At 41.7% G+C, this 26,512-nt stretch overlaps 1 protein-coding gene across 15 annotated transcripts in view; it reads right to left on the bottom strand.

Annotated features, from left to right (window-relative positions):
- Window positions 1-26,512, bottom strand: part of ERC1 (ELKS/RAB6-interacting/CAST family member 1) — a 530,185-nt gene that overhangs the window by 339,226 nt on the left and 164,447 nt on the right. For all 15 annotated transcript variants that reach the window (XM_034780724.1, XM_034780799.1, XM_034780743.1 and 12 more), the window contains 3 exons: window positions 3,804-3,941; window positions 2,138-2,278; window positions 791-931 (listed from right to left, as the gene is read on the bottom strand). In XM_034780724.1, the coding sequence (XP_034636615.1) occupies window positions 791-931; window positions 2,138-2,278; window positions 3,804-3,941 (420 nt within the window). The remainder of the gene's footprint in view (window positions 1-790; window positions 932-2,137; window positions 2,279-3,803; window positions 3,942-26,512) is intronic.

Raw genomic sequence — 26,512 nt, 5'->3', positions numbered from 1 at the left:
GTTCCAAAGAGGATGGAGCTCGGCTGTTCTCAGTGGTGGCAGATGACAGAACAAGGAGCAATGGTCTCAAGTTGCAGTGGGGGAGGTCCAGGTTGGATATCAGGAAAAACTATTTCACTAGGAGGGTGGTGAAACACTGGAATGCGTTACCTAGGGAGGTGGTGGAGTCTCCTTCCTTGGAGGTTTTTAAGGCCCGGCTTGACAAAGCCCTGGCTGGGATGATTTAGCTGGGAATTGGTCCTGCTTTGAGCAGGGGGTTGGACTAGATGACCTCTTGCGGTCCCTTCCAACTCTGATATTCTATGATTCTATGATATCACTGATGGAAAAACTTTCTGGAAGCAGTGCACACAGTGTGCACACACCTACTATTGGAATGGACATGAACAAGCATTCGAAGAAGATTCTGTATAACCAATCCCATAGGGCTCTCAGCTATATTAAATGTTTCCCCAATAATCATTATTGGTACATTGATATAGTATCTGAAGGTGGTAGGCTGGGTTTATAGACAGAACTGAAGTAGAAAGCAAATAGGTGAGGTCCTGCAGGACTTCTGGAATACAGCTGTCCCACTGTAGGGGATATAAGAAGAAGCCCAGGCTACTGATAAAAGAATCCAACAATCCCACCTTGGTATTGCAATACTTCGTTGACACTAACCAAAAGGATTGTGTTTGCTTCATTTTGTACAGTAGAAAAAGGAAGAATGGTAAAGATGAGACTGTCTAACACTGAACTAGAGTTTCCTATATGCATGTAAATCAGGGAAGTAAGTATGAATTTTTACCTTCTTCAGCTGAGTTTCCATTTTCAGACACTCCTCCTTCTTCTGCTCCAATGCAATTTCCAGTGTCTTGAGCCTGGAATCCTTCTTCAGTCCTGAAGAAGCCAGCGATGAGGCATGTTCCTTCAAATCCAACAGGGAAGCCTAAAACAAGCAAGCAGAACACAACTGCTATTGGTTAAAGATCATTAGGCACAATACCACGACTTTAAATTTCCTTTTTGTCTTTGTTTTCCTGCCACTTCCACACAATGTTCTGGTTCCCGCTTCGGAAAATAACATAGGACAGCTTGGTTCAGTTCAGATTCTCAGGGTAAAGAAAAATAAAAAAACAGTCAAAATTCCCTTAAAATTCAGTTGCAATGACGTGACTGAATTCTTTTTTTTTTAATGGAATTATTATTTTCGTAGTAGTGGTATTTAAACAAATCACCACCCGCCTTTAAGGGATTCAACCACTATCATAAATTAGATGATGTTCATGTTTTTACTGTGGTAGCACTTAGAGTGTGGAATTCACTAACCCCATCCTACTTTCTCCATAATTCGCAACTTTTCATATATAGATATACACACACACACACACACACAATTGCATGGTTTAATTGCAGTAATTGGGGTTTTAAAATAAAATTGTAAGTAGATTTGAGTGTATAACCCCTGGAGATGAATGGAGGAAATTTATACTTCTACTAGTGAAATTATATTAATTACTCTGGCTGTATAGACATGACACAGCAGTCCATTTTATCAACAGCAAGATGGCTCTTCACACCCACAAGGGCTAGAAATACAACTTGCATAAAGTTGCAGAAGATACAGCAAAATCTATAGGAAGAACCTTTATCTGTGAATTTTCCATACACAGATTTTAGCTGCTTGTGCTCTTTACCCCATGTGCTTAATGAGAAAATGGCATATATGTTGCAGCGAGCTGGGAAGACGCTATCCGTCCTGTCTACTGATTGTAGTTTCACATGTCACTGATCTGCAGCACTTCTAAAGCAAAGCGTCAATAAATCCGTCCTCTTTCTCCCATCTTCTTTGGTATATTTAATAGACACTAACTAGCTCTATTCCAGAATTACTGAGATCCAGATAAGTGCTGCCAACAACTTTACCAACTCCCAACTTCACTGGGAATGCCAATGATCAAACCACATCATTTAATGGGACAACGTGATGAGCCACACCAAAAGATCTGACACATGTACCCATTGAAATGTGCTACACAAGTGTATCTTCAGTGCATAAACGTGTTGCAGAATCAAGTCTATAGAACATACTCTCCCCCCCAAACACCTCCCTTCACAATAAACAACAGAGAAGGTTAATTTTGCTAGTGTTAACCTCTTTCTCAGAGAGATCTCCTTGCAAAAGGCTGACTTTTTCTTTCAGGTCCTTAAGGTCTTTTTTATAGTTGTCAATCTCCTCTTGTTTTTCTCGCTCGTCCCTGTCCCGTTGCTCCTTCAGGCGCTCAATAGTTCGCTCCTGACAAAAGAACACAGTACCCTGTGATGAAAATTCCTTTGAATCAGCTTAACAGGTAAAATTTTTGCTTATTTCTGAGAAGACATCATACCACATCTCTGCTTATTAGTTTAAGGGGAGAAAGTGTGCAGAGTATTGCTGGTTGTCTCTACTCTCCTCCAACAGACCTCAGGAGGGAAGAAAATATCATGAAACTTCTCTTGTTTCATGATTAAGAAGTCCCAGGCTGCTTGTTACTGCAAACTCTCCAATCACTGAATGTCTAATAATATTATTACAGTATTATCTCATTTATCCAGCTGCTAACTAAACAAAGTTCAGTCAGGTCACCTGGCAGCAAGAAGCACCATGCATTGCACTCTTACTTATTTAAATCCTATTTTTCCAAAGTTTGCGTCCAAAGGGATGCAATATACAAGATGTGAGACATGAAACCAATGTGGGGATGGGATTGGCAATAAAAACAATTCTTCTGTACACCAAGCGTCAACAGATGCTCATCAAGCTTAAAAGCTGATGTGATGTGAGTGTATTCTATTTATAAAACAAGTCCCAACTGCAAGCAAGCACACCAACAAAGCTTTGTATTCAGAGTCTAACAGACTGAGGGAGCCATGGCCCTCTCCCTGAAGGAACTGAGAAAAAATATGCACTAATGCTAAAGAGATCCCCTTTAGGAACAGAACAGACCCAGCTGTTCCCTCAGTCAAAAATCCCCTGCTACGAAAGAATGAAAAATGCAATGAGAACAACAGGACAGCAAAAAAAGGAGAGTGGGTTGTAGTTACGTCAGGATCACTGAGTTCTGTGTGATTTAGTTTTGAGAACCAAAAATGTAAGCTTCAGATGGTGAACTTAAAAACAAAAACAAAAAAACCAAACCTACGAAATATATGAGAGAAGAAAAAATAAAAATAAGATATCAGCCTGACCTGAAAAGGTGAAGAATCCAGGGTCTGTCACCTAGAATGTGCCTTCCAGCAGCAGTGCTAAAGATGCACCGCAGAAAAAGAGGACAGCTCAAGCAATACTCCACAAAGGTCTATACAATATTAGCACACTATAAGCAGCAGCAATTCTTTTCATACAGAGTTATATGATGGACCTAATTAGTGGGGTAGCAGCTTGAGCCATAACTCCCTACAACAAGCCATTGTAAAGACTTAATGCTACAGAATGCCCTCTCCCCAAGTCCTATCCCTAGCATATGTATTGAGAACTGTACTGCTGCCTTCATTCAGATTAGACCTGTCAACAGCACATGGCTGGCTAGTCAAAATATCCTAAAATGTCTTTTAGTGAGAAATCCATTATGCCTAACGGCAGCTGCTCTGCCTGGATCAACAGCATCCAGATGGAGACCCTTACTCCCACAGCTCCTAGAGAACAGTAAATGTCCAGCTACTCTGTAAAGGTATCTCTTCTGTTACCTAGAATTCAAGGCAGTGCCAAAGAAGTTTGGATTTACAGAGATGATTAGCAGAATGAATTTTGGATTTAAAGGACTTGTGCCCTTTACACTCACTTTCTCTGCAAGTGCTTCTTCCAGTGTGGTCAAGGCAGTGTCAGTGTTGGTGGTGTCAGCCTGCAGGGATTTTACTCGATCCTTCAAACTGCTCATCTGTTTTTCCTTGTCTCTTAACTGTTCCTGGAGATTTTCAATCTTAATTAAGAAAAGACAATTAAGAAGAGTATGAATGAACAAGTTTAATGGTATATAAAGCTTTATAATATGTTCCTACAAGAAATATACAGCTGTTAAAACAGCAACATGAGTATTCAGTGTTTAGCAAAGGAAAATACAGTTTCTAAGTCACATGCAGGGATTTATCGCCTAGAATCCTATATCAAAACAGAAAATACAGTCAATGGTAAAGAATATGATTCAAGAATTAGAGGACAAGAACAGAGCACTTGAGGAGAGACAGGGAGCAATACTTTTAATATCTACGAAAGAGAACTCTGGGCAACAGCGCAGTGTAAAAATACTTTCAAAGTAACAATGTCAATGAAGGAAAGCAATTATTTGCAATCTTGGAAGATGGTAAGATTAGGTGTAATGTACTGAAAGAAAGGAAGGAAAAGTTTACTTTTGATATTCGTGAAAATATGTCACAGTAACTGGGAAACTGAATAAACTCCAAAAGGAGATGTTCAAAGAACCATCACTACAGATATCAAAGAACTGAACATCAGTGGGAATAATTTAGTGAGTAGCCTTGAGAAGTTCAAGAATTCTTTCTGAACATAAATGGGAGGCACTTGGCTACGTACTCCATCACCTAAAAGTTTAGAAGTTAGGGCAAAAAAGTTTACACAACCATTGTCCTCCCACCTCAAACACAAAACACAAAATTAGCAGATCTCCTTGCCCATGAGACCATCTATTCTAGGAAAACCATTTTTTTTTTAAATGAAGGGAATTAAAGTATTAACAGTCAGTACGCATCTAAGTTTATACTTAAAATTTAAATGTGAACACAACACATGTCACCTGAGGACATATTTTAAAGAGAGAAACACAGATATGAAAGGTTACAGTAATGTAATTTGCTGGAAACACAAGTATGAGAAAACAGGAGATTTCCCCTTCTTTAAACTCCATTGTACAGATTAAGTCCTTATTAGCATCTGCATGTAGCACTAGTGACACCTGGGGGTTAAACAGAATAAGCCTCAAAATGAACTCAAGAGGTTCTGAAAGAAAAGTTTCTCTTGATATGCTCTTACAGATGTCATTGCAGCTCAGCTTAGCCAGGTAACATCCTATACAGTGGTCCATGTGGCTGCTTTCAACCTCATGAGCTTTCAGAGTTTCAGCTGTCTAGAAAGATTGACTGTTTAAATATCCAATAATGAAAATATACTCCAAAGAGATGCGAGAGCTATTCTTAGATTCCTGTTTACTTCTAAAGGGGAAACACTTTGGGAAGCAAGATTCCAACAGGCAGGACAGACAGTGCAAACAGATTCTTTCTGCTCTGAGCAAGATACTGCAGGAGAGGCACAGCTAAGCAACTAAACACAGACATGTGTTAACCAGCTGGCCAAGGCGGCACACAAACTGAAAGGCATATGTTCATTTGCATGAACTTAGTCTGACCAGGGTCATGTGACATCTCAGCCAGACTATAACATTTGACTACTGCACCCCCTCATTACTGCAGAAACATCTATCTGCATTTACAGAAAGTGACTGAGTACTACACTTAGTATGAACCTAGGCAACAACAACAACAAAAATGGTTACTCACCTTCTCAAAACTGTTGTTGTTTAAGATGTGTTGCATGTGTCCATTACACTGTAGCTGACTTCCAAGCTGTTCTCAAAGTGGTGGGGTTTCAAGTCTCATCGGAAGAGGGACTGTATGACTATTTCCCCCACATTTACTTCTTCCCTTGTGCAGCAGTAGATGCTTAGTGTCTAGTAAGCATTGTGGATGGAAGAGCACATTGCTGCCCTACAAATATCCAGAATAAGGACATGTCCCACAAATGCTGAAAAGCTGAATGATCCCTTGTAGAGCATGCTGTCAGTTTCTCAGGAGGCATTATGCCCTTGGCAGCAAAACACAGTGATGTAGCTGATAATCCACTCTGATAGTTGTTTCAGAGTGGTAGCCGTGTTAGTCTGTATCAGCAAAAACAACGAGGAGTACTTGTGGCACCTTAGAGACTAACAAATTTATTTGGGCATAAGCTTTTGTGGGCTAAAATCCACTTCATCAGATGCATGGAGTGAAAAATACAGTAAGCAGAATATATATTGTAGCACATAAAAAGACGGGAGTTGCCTTACCAAGTGTGTGTGTTGGGGGGGGGGGGCAGTGCCAACGAGCCAATTCAATTAAGGGGGAAGTGGCCTATTCTCAATAGTTGACAAGAAGGGGTGAATAGGAAGGGAGGTGAAATTACTTTAGTAGCGCTAACGAGGCCAATCCAATCAAAGCAACCTATTTATAACAGCTGACAAGAAGGTGTGAGTATCAGTAGAGGGAAAATTACATTTTGTAGTGACCCATCCACTCCAAGTCTTTATTCAGGCCTAATTTGATGGTGTCCAGTTTGCAAATTAATTCCAGTTCTGCAGTTTCTTGTTGGAGTCTGTTTTTGAAGTTTTGTTGTTGAAGAATTGCCACTTTGAATAAGTCTGTTATTGAGTGTCCACGGAGACACTTCAGTCTCCCTGGACACTCAATAACAGACTTAAATGTGCTCCCACCATTACCAAAATCATGCAAGGGAGAGACTCCCTCACATATGTTGTCTTGGCTCATCTTCCAGGTCAGAGATGACAATATCCTGTCCTGGACACATACAAGCTTATGCAGATGGGAAACCTGAGGGTGATAGACTGACTTGAGCCAAGCTTGTATTGCTCTGCAATGGAACCTGGTATGAGGGATCACATATATGCATGCCACCATGTGACCTATAAGTCTGAGGCAGCTCCCCACTGTGGTTTGTGACTGATCTTTGAGCAATCTGCAGAGGACTCATATAGTTTGGAATCTGGCATGAAGCAGAACTCAAGTCCAGGATCACTCCAATGAACTCTATTTGTAGAGTAGATAATGCTGACTTGCCTTTGTTTTCTGGCCCAGGATGCTGAACAGTAAGATAGAAACCACTGTTCATTACACTATCAGACATCTGGAATGACCCAGAACCAAATCAACTGCCCAGGTAAAGATACATTTAGACATCTCTGTAGATTACTACCACTGCCATGCACTTGGTGAAAACCCTCAGTGCTGTTGACAGATCAGAGGACAGATAGGAAAAATCTTTACCAATTCACCAACCACGAACCTGAGGAACCTCCTATGACCAGGGTGGACTGCCACATGGAAGTAGGCATCCTGTAAGTCAAGGGCAGTATACCAGTCTCTCAGATCTAGGGACGGGATAGTAGTAGTGCAGGACACCACATAGAACTTTAACTTCTTGATGTATTTGTTTACAATCCAAAGATCTACATTGGGTCTGAGACCCCTTCTGGCTTTGGTCATTAGAAACTATTGGGAACAAACCTGTGCCTTGATAAAGTGGAGGCAATTCTATAACACCCAAAGAACACAGAGTTTGCATTTCTTGTCCTCACACAGACTCACAAGTGGTGTCCCTGAAGGAGGACGGGGAAGGCAGATAGGAAAGGGGGACAGCAAATGCAAGGTATGTCTGATTCCACTGTGCTTAGCACCCATTTTTCTGAGGTGATGGCATGCCATGCGTGCAGGAAATGGGATAACCTATCTTGGAGGGGAGGGAAAGTGCCAGTAAGAGCCATGTGAGTATGCTCTCCTCCACATAGAAGTCAAGCAGGGAAATTGAAGCCCTATGTTTGCCTGGATGATGAGAATGAGGTGGTAGGGGATGGAGACCTCCTTCTCTGAGACCTTAGCCTCCTTCTGAAATGATCAGCCTGATAGAAGAAGAAATATTGCTTCCTCAGCTGGTATTGAGGACAATACCTAGCTCTCTTCAGAGCAGATGTGTACAAACCTAAGGACTTTAGGACTGCTAGGGTCCTTTAGTGTATGAAACTTAATCTGTTTTGGATGAGAATAAGGCATAACCCTTGACAAGGAAATAATCTGTTTGCGGCACTTCCACAAGGATGACCAACGACTGCAACCAAGAGGAAGACACATAGTCATTGCTGTTGACATAGCCCTGCCAGCAGAATCCTCCACCTCCAGGGAAGTTTACAAATCTGAACAGGAGACCAAATTACTTTCTGCAACAAGAGACTGAAACAGTGTTCCCTCTAATTTTTTACATCTATGTGCGGAATGAATTTTGTTATATGCACCAATATGGAGGGGATGTGTGATGCATCACTTCCATATTGGTGCACATAACAAAATTCATGTGGTGGGGGTGGGGCTGAGGGGTTTGGAGTGTGGAAAGGAGCTCAGGGTTGGGGTGGGGGGGCTGAGGGCTCTGGGGTGGGGCTGAGGATGAGGATTTTGGGGTGCAGGCTTCCCCGGGGAAAGAGGACTCCCCCCCAGCAGCTTGGGGCTGGGGTAGAGGCGCCTCTCCCTGGCCGCAGCAGCTCCGGTGGGGCTGGGCCAAGGGGAGAGGAGTCTCTCCCCTGGCTGTGGCAAGTCCGCGCTGGGGCCGGAGGGGAGGGGTGCCTCTTCCCCGGCCATAGCAGGTCCCTGCGCAGGGCTTAATAGGCAGCTGCACAGCCGCACAGCTGAAAGAGAAGTTAGGACTGGAAATGTTCCCTTGAGCTTTCTGGCAGCTTATTTGCAAGCTGTGATAGTAAATAATCATATCTAACAATCCAACAAGCTTTTTTGCCTCCTTTTCTTTGGGGGTAGCCTTAAGTCCAGCCCTGATGGCTTCTCTAATTCGGTTAGTGAGCCTGATGTAGGTAAAACTGTTCAAATGGAATCAGAGAAACCAGAGAAGTAGCTGGTCTTGACAATCCCTTGGAGGGCAATGGAGTGTATGGCTCAGGTCTGTGAGAATCAGTATGAGCCAGTACAGAAGAGTGGCAAGCTGGAGGGAGCGTGCTTCCTTCAGTACTGAAATGACTGTGTAGGAGTCTCGCACTCTGGACTTTGAGGAACATGATACTGACTTCTTCTTACGCTTCTGAGGCCAGGATTGCTCCAGTGTTCTCTGGGCTCTCCTGTGGCTTCCATCTGCTGGTAAAGCTGCAAGAGCACTGGGAAGGGCTCACCAATGAGCTCCCCTTGGATGACCAAGGTGGCATAGATGCTGGTTTAAGGACAGTCTCTATAAGAATATATTGAAGGCCTCTTCCCACAGCATTTTAGTCCTTGTCTAAAAGCACCATCAGGTCAAGCATCCGTCTCTTATGTGGCCCTCACCCAAGCACTGTAGACAGCATGAATGAGGGCCACTGACAAGCACAGGCTTTCAACAACCAGAACAAGGCTTGAAACCTGGGGACCTTGTCATAGGATCTCCCAGTATCAGGTGAGTTCCACCTGACTTAAAAAAAAAAAAATGAACTGTGATGAAAAAGAAAAATAAGGAAGAAAATCCATCCAATGAATGAAAAATATTACCACTAGGTAAGAATAAAATAAGAAACAACTTTGTTCCCAAGGAGTGAAGCTGTGATCACACAACACTGACTAGCTACCACAGAGGGTAAAAAGGAACTGAAGGAGGGGTTGGGCTGCTCTGTCCTTTATACCCTCTCTGTGAGGCTCATAAGGAGCCAGGAATGGGTGGGGCTGTCCCAACAAGGTGTTAAGAGAAAAATTTCTGGCATTGAAGCACAACACACACATACACATACTGCATAATGGACATATACAAGCACTTGAAAAAGAACTTTCTGTTCTTCCATTCTGCATGTTTTGCACATTTTGGCGAAATGAAGAAGCTGGTACTCATGCCTGGTAGGTATACCAGGTATATTTAATCAGCGTCTATCAAGTAGACCAATGGTGTCTCATTGTTTCCTTGTACTGCCCCTTCGGTCTATCTGTATCCATCTGCTGTTTCTTATCTTATACTTAGATTATAAGCTCTTTGGGGCAGGGACTGGCTTTAGTTCTGTGTTTGTACACAGTGCCTAGCACAACGGAGTGCTAGTCCATAAATAAAAAATAAATTAAATATTTAAACCATGTTAATAGCTATCCATTGGCAAAAGAAAATGTGCTGCAAACAGATCTGCTCTCTCCAGAGTCAAACAATGGCTGGTCCCTAATAAGGATGCATCCTTAAAAAAAATTTAAAATGGCAAATAGCCACTTGATGGGCTTATGGAGGGAAACTAGATCCAATTCCACACATTCAATAACAAATTTCCCTTTTGAAATAGTATTCAATGAAAGTCTGGTTATCTTTATTCCAATCTTCCCCAAAACCTGAGATGAAATGACATATACAGAAACAGAAGTTACAGGTTCTCCAAGACTGTGCGTTCTCAAGGAAAAACTGGGCAAAAATATCCCTGGTTTCTGCCCACACAACTGCTTAACAGAATAAAAATTTACCATCATTCTCTACCTATTGGCTCCACAAGCAACATAACATACCCCCCGTCAAAGGATTGCACAATGTACACATTAAGGATATTTGCTTTCATCTTCCTTCCTCTCCATCCCACTAAAAATATTTGGTAAACAAACTACTATATAACCAACAGAAACAGACCAAGTACTCAAAACATGCTTCACACTTCAGGTCCCCAACAAAGAATGAAACAGAATATGCTGGGGTATACACACCTCCTTGGGAGATGGAAAGGGTTGGGGGCTTGCATCAGCAATTTGAACTGAGAAACAGTTTCACATGTAACAAGTTTACTCTAAAATGGCCTCTCAACATAAGGAATGTAAATTTCTACCCTATATTTTCCAGGCTGGAAAGAGAACAGAGATATCATTATCATTAGATTATTAAGAGCCTTTATTCCTACTGTAAATTCTATTTTTCCAAGGAAAAGACAGGAATTGATGAACAACTGATGCTGACTGGTAAGGTACATGCTGGAATCATCTGCTCTGCATACCAATTTCCTCATCGGTAAAGACTTATTGAAATCTTTCGTTTGGCTTTTTATCAACATTGCCAGTTGTCAGGCACTGTGTTTCAACCTGGGGGATTTATTCCTAGTCAGGCAGAACTGATTTCTCTGCCTTTAAGGTCCTAATTGCTGGTGTTCCAAGGGCAAGGAGACTAGACCATTTCTTGCAAACACCTGAGAAAAATATCAGCCCAGGAATTAGAAGGGGCAGCATCTGACTCAATACTCATAGAGAGTCTATGAAGTCTTCAACCTGCAGGGTCTAAAGATTGTTCATTGTACTACAGGTTGGCTAGAGACCAACCTGGACATAATGTTGAGCAGCTGCCAATAAGACCTCATTTGAAAGAATAAAATTAGAAGGAGGAGGAGTGGTTGCTCAAGCCCTTCTTTGCTTGCAAGATGTTTTAGTTGTCCCTTTTGTTGTATGTTCTGACAGAAAAGGAACATCTGGTACATTATGAATGCTATTAATTAGGCTGTTTGCCCAGGAGATCCTGGCACTGATGCATCTACTGCAAACTGCCGCATCACCAGATTCATTCCCATAAAAAGCAGTAGTCACACTCAGTTAGGCTCATTTTAGTCAAGACAGGGTTAATTCAGAGTCTTGGGGGCAGACTGATTTATTTTTTATTCCTAGAGGGAAAGGGAAAAATGTAATTAAAGCTTGAGTTAAGATATATATATATATATATATATATATATAAAACTTACAGCCAAAAAAAATCATTTACAAAAATGTTGTAGATTTTTTTTTAAATCATTAGAAAGCCAGAAAATTCACTTTTAAGGTTAAATATAGCAAGGCTATGAAGGAAGCGAAGGGGGCGGGGGAGGGGGGTGGGGGTGGGGCGGAGGTGGGATTCGGAAGAGATTTGGAGCAGCAAGGGGCAACAGAAAGGGTTTACTAGCCCAGTCCCCTATTCCTGGGAAGTGTGAAAGGAAAGTGGAGCTCAGCTGGCAGACCCCAACTTTTAGAGGCAGAACCCTATAAAGCTCCTCCACAATGGGTAAATTTTCACTATGCCGCATGGCAGCACAGGGAAATCTTGCCCACTGAGGGGGAGACTTCCCTGCATTTCAGACTATAATAGGCAGGGCTGAAGCCCAGCTGGCTTTTAAAACAAAAGAATGGTAGAGGCCCTATTCCTCAAGCTACATACATACATGAGAATATAGGGCTGTGCTATCCTTTGGCAGACTCCCAAAGATTTGGAATCACAGCATGCAACAATATGACCAGGGGAAATTATGTTTACACCTACTAACCTCCAGAAACCTATCAAGGATAAGGGGAAAATCTTAAGATGGGTACTGGAGTCATGGAGGAGGAAAGGGATGCAGAGGACAAGTTGTGGGGTGTGGGAAAAGAAAAATGGGGATAGGAAGGGAGAAAACACATTTTTGGAAATTCTGCAAACACACGTGGATTGCTTAAACTCCACATATTCACTTGGCCTCACCATTTTTGCCTCCGGAGAAGGTTAAGAGATCTGCACAGAGGAGGGCACCTTTCTTGCACAATTCATAAAGCTCTGATTGTGAGTGGAAGTGACAATCTTTATGCTGCCTCTTGCAGTAAGGCTCACCCAGTTTCTGCTTTATCTTTGGCCACTAGAGCCACTGTAGGTCTCCTGCTCTCTCCCCTCATGACCTCTGACCAAACATAGGATCCCTTCCTATAAACCTCTTAAGGTCTCTTGGAGAAGAAACCTGCTCCTTTGGACCTTACTGTATGTAGAAATGTAATCTGTGAGTACACTGAGACTTTATAGCTGCCTGGAAAACTTTGTAAAAACTATGACAACACCCCAGCAAAATTCCAAAAGAAAACTAGAAATGCTACCAAGCTTTACAAGTCCCCTAGATCCTTAAATGTTGTCCCAGAGCTTAAGTAAGTAACATCACCTCTCTGTGCCTCAGTGTCATCATCTGTAAAATGGGGATAATGACATTTACTTCCTTTGAAAGGTACTTTGGGATCTACAGTTGCTTTGAAAACTACTATGTAAGAGCTAGATATTATTAGAGACAGAATACTTTTAAATGTGGATTTCAGCTTCTCATATATAATTTAGTGCACTAGATCTCAGTCTTCCTACACAACCTCATCTGAAGTCTTTTGGACAGACTGTTTGGTATCTAAAACATGGCAGAAAAGAGTTAAAAGAAAGGGTTTAATCACAGTTTGAACAGTCTTCTATGGCCATTATCTTCAAAACCGTTTGTTCCAGTAACCACAAATTTGATCAAAAATAGTATAGTGCCCACAGACCACACTTGTCATATTTGAAGCTGCACTAACTTTTATTGGGACTTCTATATCGAGAGCAGTGGGCATATAACCAAAAAAAAAAAAAAAAGTTTGCCTTATTTATGATCTGGAATAGCTAGCACCACTCCATAATTAAAAAGGAATTAGGGTTTCACTGACAGATTGCAACTTTCAGTTGAAAACAAATACTTAAGATAACTCATTCCTTCTCTCCTAGACTGGCAGAGGCTAGTACAATGGAGAAACAATATGTTCAATGTATGAAGGTAAAGTGTGCAGAGAGTATCTTATGTCACTTCGTAGCTATCACTCTGACTGCTTTATGAGTATTAAGATTAAAACAGAAGCTACTTCCAGGACTCTCATGTAGAACAGCAGTTGCTGAAACACTGCACCGAAACATGAGGATAAAGAAGTACTTCGCAATCCATTAATAACTTAGCAGGATGTTAAACACCATCATCTACCAGGGCTAAACATTTTTGAATCAGCAGGCCTGGACAACTTGCACCCAAGAGTCCTAAAAGAGTTGGTTGAGGTATCTCTGGCTCACTGATGTTAATTTGTAATAAATCATGGAATACCGAGGACATTCAAGAAGACTGGAGGAGAGCTAATGTGCCAGTATTCAAAAAGGACAAGTGTGATGACCCAGGTAACTATAAATCAGTTATCCTGACATCAAGCATAGGCATAACAACAGAAAAGCTAATAAGGGATTCAATCAATAAAGAATTGAAGGACAGAAATATAATTCATTACAGTCAACATGGTTTTATGGAAAATCAGTCTTGTTAAAAGAAACCAGATTTAATTAAAAAAAATTAGATTACAAGTTGGTTGACAAAGATAACTGCATAGATGTAATATATTTAGACTTTGGTATGATGTTTGACTTAATACCACATGACTTTCTGATTTAAAAATCAGCACTATAAAATATCAATAGAGCACACAAGAAGTGTGTTAACGGGCAAATCTCAAGAAGTAGTTGTCAATGGGGAATCATTGAATGAGGGTGTTTCTAGTGAGGTTCTATAAGGATTGCTTTTAGGCCTGATGCTATTCAACATTTTCATCCATGATCTGGAAATAAATATAAAAATCACTGGTGATCAAATTTATAGCTTACACATATTGGTGGAGTGGTAAATAATGATGAGGAAAGTGGCAGTCAGTCATACACTTGGAACACTTGGAAACCTGGATCCATTCAAAGAAGATGCATTTTAATACAGCCAAATGCAAAGTTTTGCATCTAGGAGTAAGGCATGGAAGTTATATCTACAGAATAGAGGACTGTATACTGGAAAACAGTGACTATGAAAAGGATTTAGGGCTCATAATGGACAGGAAACTCAACAAGCACTTTTCCTGAAGCAAAAAGGGCTGATGCAATCCTTGGGTGTATAAATAGGGTGAGTAAAGTAAGTATGAGAAGGGAACTGATTTAATCTCTGGACATTGGATTGAGAAATTTTATGGACAAATGTTAAAGCACAATTGGATGACCTTGCTTTTGCTGACAACATTTGTCCTGCTTAGTTCAACACATCCCTTAATGGAAGAAAGACTCAGTTTTTTGCAGATAAGCAAAACAAGTTGGTTTGTTCATCAACAAGGGGAAGACAAAATATATGGCTAACACTGTCCCAAGGTAACCTTTGAGTGGTATGTCATTTTTATCTATCTAGGGAGTGAGATGTGCACCATGCTAGACATCAAGCAACAAATATCAAAAGCAGCAATTTCCATAAACTTGAAAGGATTTGGAAAAGTAGCATGATTAAAAATTCATATTTTTGTGCCAGAGCCAAACAGAATCATATCTGTCCTCCTTTATGGAGCAAAGTCATGGAAATCTATAACAGAAATTGATAAGAAGATCAACTCATACCAAAGTAAATGTCTGTGGAAGATATCCAGAATCCACTGGAAAGAATTTCTTGCAACATCAGAAATTATAAGTAGAACAAACCAATTTAAAGCATCAAATATGGTAAGGAGACAACAATGGACCTATTTATAACATGCTTTAAAGAGGCCACCAACATGACTTCCACACCAAGTGATAATATGAATACCACCTGGAAAGAGGGGTAAGGTAGAGAAATATTACGTAGAACAAAAAAGAAAGACGCCAGATCCATCAACATGACAATCTGATGCCTGAACAGACCAGCACAAGACCAAAAAAAAAGGCAGAAATGATGAATACCCTATACATCTCAGGGTATAGGAGGATTACAGTGGTATAAGTACCTTCATAGGAAGAAACACACACTTACTGTAGGGCCCTGGAATTTACATCCTCTTGTTGAAGCAGTATGATTTTTAATACTTTTTCAATTTTGGATGGTTTTATGCAATTCCCCCTCCCCCATCCACAAATTGGTAAACAGTGTTTAGATTATATGGCAAGATTCAGTTGGATTTAATAAACTCAATAAGCTTCTTTACTTTGCATACAATCTGCTGGTGCTGAGTGTCATTAAAGAGTTGCCAAATTATGCCACAAGGATAACTCCACTTCCATGATGTATACAGGGATTACTTTTGTCTATCAGTTAACTTTGCAAAGCAATCTGGGATCCTTTGGGATTTGAGGCACTAAAATGGAAAATACCATTAGATGGAAAATACCTGATCTTTCCTTTCTCTCATTCCAAATCCCTCAGGCCAGGTCAACTGCTCTAGATAGTAGTGGTCAGTTATTCAGTGTAGGTCACAAACAAAATGATAAGCTTTGTTCAATTCATCTCAAATATTCTATCTGGGGCCAGGATATTGTATTTTAATTTTACCTATTTTTTCCCCTTGGAAGTGAGCTCTTCTCCTTCTACCACCACACCCACTTTATTTTTAAAGGTGTTCATTACCAAAGACTCGTTTGAATTTTGTTTTAAAACAGAAAGTCCAAAAGAAAGTAAATAAACCTACAAGAAACCCCCAACCAGAGCAGCATCATGTAAAAGCACTTAAGACAACCAAAGTACTATATTTAAAAAATGGACTGCTATTCTAGTAAGCACCTGTGTCTTATTAAAATCATTACTCAAGACTCCCTCTACAGGTTAAAAGAGAATATGGTCTCTCAAGATGTTGCTATCATCCTGGAATTTCACCACCTTTGAGGTATTAGGCAGGGAATGCTGGATCTCTCCAGAGCACTTTGGAACTACCTTGACATTGACAAACCCAACATAGCAAGATGCTAGTAATGCTTCTACCAAGTTTAGCATATACATCTTTTTGAAATAAAAAAGAGGTCTAGGGTGATGTTTGAGGGGGAAAGGGGTTTGAGAGGGGGAAGCTTCACAATGCAACAATACACCACACACAATGCATACCCAGCTGCTGCTGCTTGGCCCTTTGTCTAAGATCAAAATTCGTTTCCAAAAAATATTGATAGCACCAGAAAGAGGATCTGTTCTTGCTTTTTCATGGGTATGAATGTGTCCTTTTCACTCTTACTCTTATGATCTCATATAAAGTAACTCCTCACTTAACGCTGTAGTTATGTTCCTGAAAAATGCGACTAAGTGAAACGATGTTAAGTGAATCCAAATTCTCCATAATAATTAATGTAAGTGCGGGGGGGGGTTAGGTTCCAGGGAAATTTTTTTCATCAGACAAAAACCTATATATTATATAGATATACACACAGTATACGTTTTAAACAAACAATTTAATACTGTTCACAGCTATGATGATTATGACGCTTGGTTGAGGTGGTGAAGTTAGAGGGTGGAAGAGGGTGTGCTATTTCCCAGGGAATGCCTTACTGCTAAATGATGCACTAGCACTTAGCTGAGCCCCTTAGGGTTAACACATTGTTGTTAATATAGCCTCTCACACAAGGCAGCACAAACACGAGGGAGGAGAAAAGCATAGCAGACAGAGACAGACACACACCTTGTGTGCGGGGGAGGGAGGGAGAGAGAGAGAGAGAGAGAGAGATGCACACTTCCCCTTTAAGTAAGCTGACCCACTCTTAAGTGCATTGTCTTTTTAAGTGGATCAGGAAATTGAGACAGCAGCTGCTGCCCCAAGCGCTCACTCTCTCTCTGTCCATGTCCCCTCCCTGCTCTATATGTAGAAGGGGTAAGTGGGGTGCATGAGTAAGGGGGAGGGGGACACCCTGACATTAGCCCCCTCCCTTTCTCTCTCCCCCCTGCACTGCAAGCAGGAGTCTCCAAGGCAGAGGGCAGGAGCAGCACATGGCAGTGGGGGGAGGGACAGCTGAACTGCCGATTGATAGCCTGCAATTGCTAGCCTGCTGGGCGGCTGTAGCACAGGGAACTTACGGGGGCTGCCAGTTCACCCTGGTTACAAGCCCCCACCAGCTAGCTGCAACGGGCTGCTCTTCCTGCAAGCATTTTTGTTTTCTTGTATATTACTAACCTTATAAGTAGGGCTGTCAAGCGATGAAAAAAATTAATCGTGATTAATCGCACTGTTAAACAATAAGAGAATACCATTTATTTAAATATTTTGGATGTTTTCTACATTTTCAAATATATTGATTTCAATTACCACATAGAATACAAAATGTACAGTGCTCACTTATTATGATTTTTATTACAAATATTTGCACAGTAAAAAAAAGAAATAATATTTTTCAATTCACCCAATACAAATAATGTAGTGCAATCTCTATCATGAAAGTTGAACTTACAAATGTAGAATTATGTACAAAAAAATAAGTGCACACAAAAATAAAACAATGTAAAATTTTAGAGCCTGCATGTCCACTCAGTCCTACTTCTTGTTCAGCCAATCGCTCAAACAAGTTTGTTCACATTTGCAGGAGATAATGCTGTCCGCTTCTTGTTTACAGTAACAACAAGGAGTCTGGTGGCACCTTAAAGACTAACAGATTTATTTGGGCATAAGCTTTCGTGGGTAAAAACCTCACTTCTTCGGATGCATAAAGTGAAAGTTACAGATGCAGGCATTATATACTGACACATGGAGAGCAGGGAGTTACTTCGCAAGTGGAGAACCATTGCGAACAGGGGCTGCTAACAGGGAGTTTCGCAAGGGAGTTCTCCAGGTGAAGGAGGAGCAATACAGCATCCTTTTGGGGTAAGTGACTGTCTGTAGTGTGTGTTTGTTTGTGTTTGAGGGTTACTTGCTGTGTGCTGAGCTTGTGTTTGTCAGTCTGTTTGTTTGTTTTGGTTGTTTGAAGGACCGTGTGCTGTGGCTGGCAGTTGGAAGCTGTGAGCTTCAAAGGAAGGTTTGAAAGCTAGAAGCCTCTGGTAAGTGGCTGAGCCTTCATCAGTGGGCGGGGCATTCATACAGGCCAGGGCTTTATAAAGCAGCGCACAAGCGACCAGGGAGCTTTGCGAACAGGGGCTGCTAACAGGGAGTTTCGCAAGGGAGTTCTCCAGGTGAAGGAGGAGCAGGAAGGGGGCGAGGGTCCCTTGCCGGTTCCATCTGTTTTCTCTTGATTCCCCTTAATACCTATAAAGCAACTACATTCATAACTGTTTGCTTAAACAACCCTTTCAGCTGACAGGGGGCTGCAGACGGGAGTTTGACAGAGGGAGGCTTACGATGGTTAGGAAGACCCGCAACACCTGTGCCAGCACTGCTACTGTCTCCTCCACCTGTGCCTGTAGCCAGACAGAGCGCCTGAGCATGGATGCCTCTAACCAGATCCTGGTGTGGTTTTGCAAAGACTGTAACTTGCAATTTCCACTTACTGATATCCAGGCTGGGGGGACCATCCAATGTGAGAGGTGCCTGCTGGTGGAATCTCTCAGGCAGCAGGTGGGAGAGCTACAGGAGGAGGTGGCTAGGTTGAGGAGCATCCGAATCCACGAGCAATTCCTCGACAGTGTCCATGTGGAGACAGCTGAGGTAGCTGTCCCAGTACACAGGACTGCTGATACACCACTGGTGGAGGAGGAGATGGCTCAGGGTGGACGCTGGCAGCTGGTTACTTCTGGCAGCAGGCAGTGCTCCACCCTTGCTCCGAACCCTCCTGCCGTGGTTATAGGTAACCGTTATGCTCTCCTTGATACAGGAAAGAAGGAATCACTCCCTACAGTAAAGGAGGAGAAGCCTCATACCCCTAAGGCTGGAGAGTCTGCTGCCACCACTGCGAATAGGAAACGTAGGGTAGTGGTGGTCGGAGACTCTCTGCTGAGGGGGACGGAGGCGCCCATCTGTCGCCCTGACATTTCACCTCGGGAGGTATGCTGCCTGCCGGGGGCCCGTATCCGAGACGTTACGGAGGCATTGTCGAGGATTATCCAGCCCTCTGACTACTACCCCATGCTACTCATCCATGTGGGCACAAATGATACTGCGCGGTGTGACACTGAGCGGATCAAGAGTGACTACAGGGCTCTGGGAGTACGGGTGAAGGAGTTTGGAGAGCAGGTGGTATTCTCTTCGATTCTTCCTGTCAAAGGTAGGGGCCCGGGCAGAGACAGATGCATCATGGAGGTGAATGCCTGGCTGCGAAGATGGTGTCGCCAGGAGGGCTTTGGCTTCCTAGACCATGGGACGCTATTCGAGGAAGGACTGCTAGGCAGAGATGGCGTTCACCTTTCAAGGAGAGGAAAGACCCTGTTCGGACACAGACTGGCTAACTTAGTGAGCAGGGCTTTAAACTAGGTTCGACGGGGACAGGTGAGCAAAGCCCACAGGTAAGTGGGGAACATGGAGACCGGGGAGATGGGTCGGAAACGAGAGGGAGTGTGGGCTATATTGGCAGAGAGAAAGGAGAGTCAGGACAAAACTGGGAGGAAAGATCAAACCAGTATCTTAGATGCCTATATACAAATGCGAGAAGTATGGGCAATAAGCAGGAAGAACTGGAAGTGCTAATAAATAAATACAACTATGACATTGTTGGCATCACTGAAACTTGGTGGGATAATACACATGATTGGAATGTTGGTGTGGATGGGTACAGCTTGCTCAGGAAGGATAGACGGGGGAAAAAGGGAGAAGGTGTTGCCTTATATATTAAAAATGTACACACTTGGACTGAGGTAGAGATGGACATAGGAGACGGAAGTGTTGAGAGTCTCTGGGTTAGGCTAAAAGGGGCAAAAAACAAGGGAGATGTCATGCTAGGAGTCTACTACAGGCCACCTAACCAGGTGGAAGAGGTGGATGAGGCTTTTTTCAAGCAACTAACAAAATCATCCAAAGCCTAAGATTTGGTGGTGATGGGGGACTTCAACTATCCGGATATATGTTGGGAAAATAACACAGCGGGGCACAGACTATCCAACAAATTCTTGGACTGCATTGGAGACAACTTTTTATTTCAGAAGGTTGAAAAAGCTACTAGGGGGGAAGCTGTTCTAGACTTGATTTTAACAAATAGGGAGGAACTCGTTGAGAATGTGAAAGTAGAAGGCAGCTTGGGTGAAAGTGATCATGAAATCATAGAGTTTGCAGTTCTAAGGAAGGGTAGAAGGGAGAACAGCAAAATAGAGACAATGGATTTCAGGAAGGCAGATTTTGGGAAGCTCAGAGAGCTGATAGGTAAGGTCCCATGGGAATCAAGACTGAGGGGAAAAACAACTGAGGAGAGTTGGCAGTTTTTCAAAGGGACACTATTAAGGGCCCAAAAGCAAGCTATTCCGCTGGTTAGGAAAGATAGAAAATGTGGCAAAAGACCACCTTGGCTTAACCACGAGATCTTGCACGATCTAAAAAATAAAAAGGAGTCATATAAAAAATGGAAACTAGGACAGATTACAAAGGATGAATATAGGCAAACAACACAGGAATGCAGGGGCAAGATTAGAAAGGCAAAGGCACAAAATGAGCTCAAACTAGCTACGGGAATAAAAGGAAACAAGAAGACTTTTTATCAATACATTAGAAGCAAGAGGAAGACCAAAGACAGGGTAGGCCCACTGCTTAGTGAAGAGGGAGAAACAGTAACAGGAAACTTGGAAATGGCAGAGATGCTTAATGACTTCTTTGTTTCGGTCTTCACCGAGAAGTCTGAAGGAATGCCTAACATAGTGAATACTAATGGGAAGGGGGTAGGTTTAGCGGATAAAATAAAAAAAGAACAAGTTAAAAATCACTTAGAAAAGTTAGATGCCTGCAAGTCACCCGGGCCTGATGAAATGCATTCTAGAATACTCAAGGAGCTAATAGAGGAGGTATCTGAGCCTTTAGCTATTATCTTTGGAAAGTCATGGGAGACGGGAGAGATTCCAGAAGACTGGAAAAGGGCAAATATAGTGCCCATCTATAAAAAGGGAAATAAAAACAACCCAGGAAACTACAGACCAGTTAGTTTAACTTCTGTGCCAGGGAAGATAATGGAGCAAGTAATTAAGGAAATCATCTGCAAACACTTGGAAGGTGGTAAGGTGATAGGGAATAGCCAGCATGGATTTGTAAAGAACAAATCATGTCAAACCAATCTGATAGCTTTCTTTGATAGGATAACGAGCCTTGTGGATAAGGGTGAAGCGGTGGATGTGGTATACCTAGACTTTAGTAAGGCATTTGATACGGTCTCGCATGATATTCTTATCGATAAACTAGGCAAATACAATTTAGATGGGGCTACTATAAGGTGGGTGCATAACTGGCTGGATAACCGTACTCAGAGAGTTGTTATTAATGGTTCCCAATCCTGCTGGAAAGGCGTAACGAGTGGGGTACCGCAGGGGTCTGTTTTGGGACCGGCTCTGTTCAATATCTTCATCAACGACTTAGATATTGGCATAGAAAGTACGCTTATTAAGTTTGCGGATGATACCAAACTGGGAGGGATTGCAACTACTTTGGAGGACCGGGTTATAATTCAAAATGATCAGGACAAATTGGAGAAATGGTCTGAGTTAAACAGGATGAAGTTTAACAAAGACAAATGCAAAGTGCTCCACTTAGGAAGGAAAAATCAATTTCACACATACAGAATGGGAAAAGACAGTCTAGGAAGGAGTACGGCAGAAAGGGATCTAGGGGTTATAGTGGACCACAAGCTAAATATGAGTCAACAGTGTGATGCTGTTGCAAAAAAAGCAAACATGATTCTGGGATGTATTAGCAGGTGTGTTGTGAGCAAGACACGAGAAGTCATTCTTCCACTCTACTCTGCTCTGGTTAGGCCTCAGCTGGAGTATTGTGTCCAGTTCTGGGCGCCGCATTTTAAAAAAGATGTGGAGAAATTGGAAAGGGTCCAAAGAAGAGCAACAAGAATGATTAAAGGTCTTGAGAACATGACCTATGAAGGAAGGCTGAAAGAATTGGGTTTGTTTAGTTTGGAAAAGAGAAGACTGAGAGGGGACATGATAGCAGTTTTCAGGTATCTAAAAGGGTGTCATAAGGAGGAGGGAGAGAACTTGTTCACCTTAGCCTCTAAGGATAGAACCAGAAACAATGGGTTTAAACTGCAGCAAGGGAGGTCTAGGTTGGACATTAGGAAAAAGTTCCTAACTGTTAGGGTGGTTAAACACTGGAACAAATTGCCTAGGGAGGTTGTGGAATCTCCGTCTCTGGAGATATTTAAGAGTAGGTTAGATAAATGTCTATCAGGGATGGTCTAGACAGTATTTGGTCCTGCCATGCGGGCAGGGGACTGGACTCGATGACCTCTCGAGGTCCCTTCCAGTCCTATAATCTATGAATCTATGAATCTATAAAACCAGTGTTGACAGGGCCTCAGTTTCTTTCAGAGTGTGTGGCACGGTCTCTCACCATAGTCAGTGTAGTATGTTGATTGCAATGGATCACTATGGTGAGAGACTGTGCCACACACTCTGAAAGAAACTGAGGCCCTGTCAACACTGGTTCTCCACTTGCGAAGTAACTCCCTGCTCTCCACGTGTCAGTATATAATGCCTATAACTGTAACTTTCACTCTATGAATCCGAAGAAGTGAGGTTTTTACCCACGAAAGCTTATGCCCAAATAAATCTGTTAGTCTTTAAGGTGCCACCAGACTCCTTGTTGTTTTTGTAGATACAGACTAACATGGCTACCCCCTGATACTTGTTTACAGTGTTACCTGAAAGTGACAACAGGTGTTTGTAGGTACAGTTGTAGCCGGCATCGCAAGCTATTTATGTGCCAGATTCTCTAAAGATTCATATGTCCCTTCATGCTACAACCACGCTTCCAGAGGACATGCATCCATGCCGATGACTGGTTCTGCTTAATAACCATCGAAAGCAGAGCGGAGCAATGCATATTCATTTTCATCATCTGAGTCAGATGCCACCAGCAGAAAGTTGATTTTCTTTTTTGGTGGTTTGGGTTCTGTAGTTTCCGCATTGGACTGTGTTCTTTTAAGACTTCTGAAAGCATACTCCAGACCTCGTCCCTCTCAGATTTTGGAAGGCACTTCAGACTCTTAAATCTTGTGTCGAGTGCTGTAGCTATCTTTAGAAATCTCACCTTGGTACCTTCTTTGCGTTTTGTCAAATCTGAAGGGAAAGCATTCTTAAAACAAACAACATGTGCTGGGTCATCATCCGAGACTGCTATAACATGAAATATATGGGAGAATGTGGGTAAAACAGAGCAGGAGACATACAATTCTCCCCCAAGGAGTGCAAACACAAATTTAATTAACGTTTTTTTTTAACGAGCGTCATAGGCATGGAAGCATGTCCTCTGGAATCATGGCCGAAGCATGAAGAGGCATACGAATGTTTAGCACAACTGGGACATAAATTCCTTGCCATGCCACCTATAAAAGTGCCATGTAAATGTCTGTTCTCATTTTCAGGTGACATTGTAAATACGAAGCAGGCAGCATTATGTTCCGTAAATGTAAACAAACTTGTTTGTCTTAATGATTGGCTGAACAAGAAGTAGGACTGAATGGGCTTGTGGGCCCTAAAGTTTTACATTAGGTTTTTCTTTGAGTGCAATTGTGTAACAAAAAATTCTACATTTGTAAGTTGCACTTTCATGATAAAGATATCGCATTATGGTACTTGTATGAAATGAATTGAAAAACACTATTTCTTTATCATTTTTACAGTGCAAATATTTGTAATAAAAAATAATAGTGTAAAGTGAGCATTCTAAACTTTGTATTCTGTGTTGTAACTGAAATCAATATATTTGAAAATGTAGAAAAGCATCCAAAAATATTAAACAATAGAATACCAACTGAAATTTATTAACAGTGCAATAAATTGTGATTAATTTTTTTGAGTTAATCGCGTGAGTTAACTGTGATTAATCAACAGCCCTACTTATAAGTTCAGGTTTGCCTTACTTTGTAGAAATTAAATTCCCAGATACTGAGAATCAGCACTAAGCCCATTGCAATAATTTATTTTATATGTTATTATAAATGATAATACTTAAAAACTGTAATTTTCATTAATATCTATTTGACTTGAAATCCAGATCTAGTCACACTGAATAGCACTAGACTAGTCCTCCATTAGTGCTGCCTGCTGATGCTACTGAGTGCTAATTGTGGCTGTGTCTTTGAATGTTATGTTCCTGGCACCCATTTGCAAATATGAGAGGTGTATGAGACAGAAGGGATAAAATTCCTTAAGAAAATCTGATTTCACATTAGTTCAGTCTATCTGGCCCTCAGGTCCTTGATAAAGGTATGACTGTACCTCACTAAGCCTCTGAAAACACTATACGGGTGTGGAGGCTTCATGTGTGATGCACAGAAACATAGAAATCACAGGATGCAGAGCTTTGCCACAAAAGGCACATTACTTGTCTTTTTCTTGGGCTTTCCCAGTTTGAGAAACTAGGTAAAGCCAGAATCACCACAGGGTGGATATTACCCCTATTTTGTGGAAGCCAAATTAACTGGGAAGAGAGAATTCTGGGACTGGAAAAAGCAGCTCAGCCCTTTTGTTCATCATTGTGCATGAAGCAGGGTGAGACTAGGGTGCTCAGAAGATGATCAAGGACTAGCATTATAACATTTATGCTATTTCATTTTTAAATGTGTGAAGTGAAAAAAACACTAGCCTGTGAATTGAGCTTGTTCACTTGGAGAAACACAAAGAAAAAAGTTCCAATGTGTGTTATTGTCAGGGAAATACTCTACATTCCACATCAAATTTGGTCCTGTGTAGAGACAGGAATGTCTTTTCCTACATTGCCTTTGATGTCACTCACCATTTAGAGCATGAATACTGCCCTATAAATAAGTAACTGCTATAATAATTCAGCTCAGATATGCATGTAGCATGGCACTTCACCCCACCAACTCATTATGGTACAAGGAGCACTAAGAATAGGCTGAGAGCAGGAAAGTTTTAGCTCACCAAAGGAGTACTACAGATAAAAGAGGAGTTTGGCAAGCAAAGAAAGAACCCAGATACAGGATAGACGGAGAATATCAAGAAGGCATAGAATGAAAGCACAGAGGATTTGGGCCTGAATACAAAGGGAACGCTAATGACAAATTAAACTTTCATCTACATTATCATTTAGAATCAGTCAAGCAGGAAGCAGTACAATTTTAACACAGATTCTAAATGAGGCTCAGATTCAAACACTCAATTACATTTTCTAAGTCAGTGATTTATTACAAAGATAAGAAATGTACTGTAACATAAAACCATATTAAACCACAGGGGAGAGCCTGAGGGAGGAGGGGAACTTTACTAATCCCATTGTAAGGCCTGCACAGCCAGCTGCTATTGTCCTGTTTCATGCCCTAGGCATAAAAAAATACAAGGGGAAAGGAAAGAGATACACAGGTACACTGTAAATATTGAGCTCTAGAATACACATGCTATGTTAACTATCAGCTATCACTAATACTGTGGGTTCACTTCAGAGCACAGGGTCAGGAAACCGAAAGAAAACTCTACAACCAACTAACTTCACTAGTAGTCTCTGCTTGGAAGGAATTTGGGAACATATATACATTACGTTATTTCTGTAGTTTGAAAATCTATTTTCCATTTTACACTAAGCACTGTACCACCCAAATCATCACTGCAGTGTCTACTGAAAATTAGTTGCAAAGTAAATAGTTAGAAACTGAGTACCTACAAAATAAGAGGGGAAAATAAAAATTTTACTAAAGCGAATGTTAAAAAAATTATATAATCCATAGGTTGAGAAACGAGTGTCTGTACATCTAGGTATAGTGCATAGATTATCCACTGTGACAGACCCAGACCAGTGGGGTACAGGAGTCTGATAGAGGGCAAATATACTGGTCACTGGATGAGTAATTTTCTGTTCCCTGAGTGACCAGAGCAGGGGCTGCACTAGAGTAATCAGAACCTGCTAGAACCAGTTAAGGCAGGCAGGCTAATTAGGACACCTGGAGCCAATTAAGAAGCAGCTTCTAGAATCAATTAAGGCAGGCTAATCAGAGTACCTGGGTTTTAAAAAGGAGCTCACTTCAGTTTGTGGTGGGAATGTGAGGAGCTGGGAGCAAGAGGCGCAAGGAGCTGAGAGTGAGAGGGTGTGCTGCTGGAAGACTGAGGAGCACAAGTGT

Source organism: Trachemys scripta, chromosome 1 (genome assembly GCF_013100865.1).
Source record: "Trachemys scripta elegans isolate TJP31775 chromosome 1, CAS_Tse_1.0, whole genome shotgun sequence".
NCBI classification, from domain to species: Eukaryota; Metazoa; Chordata; order Testudines; family Emydidae; genus Trachemys; species Trachemys scripta.
This window is presented reverse-complemented; position numbering and strand designations above follow the sequence as displayed.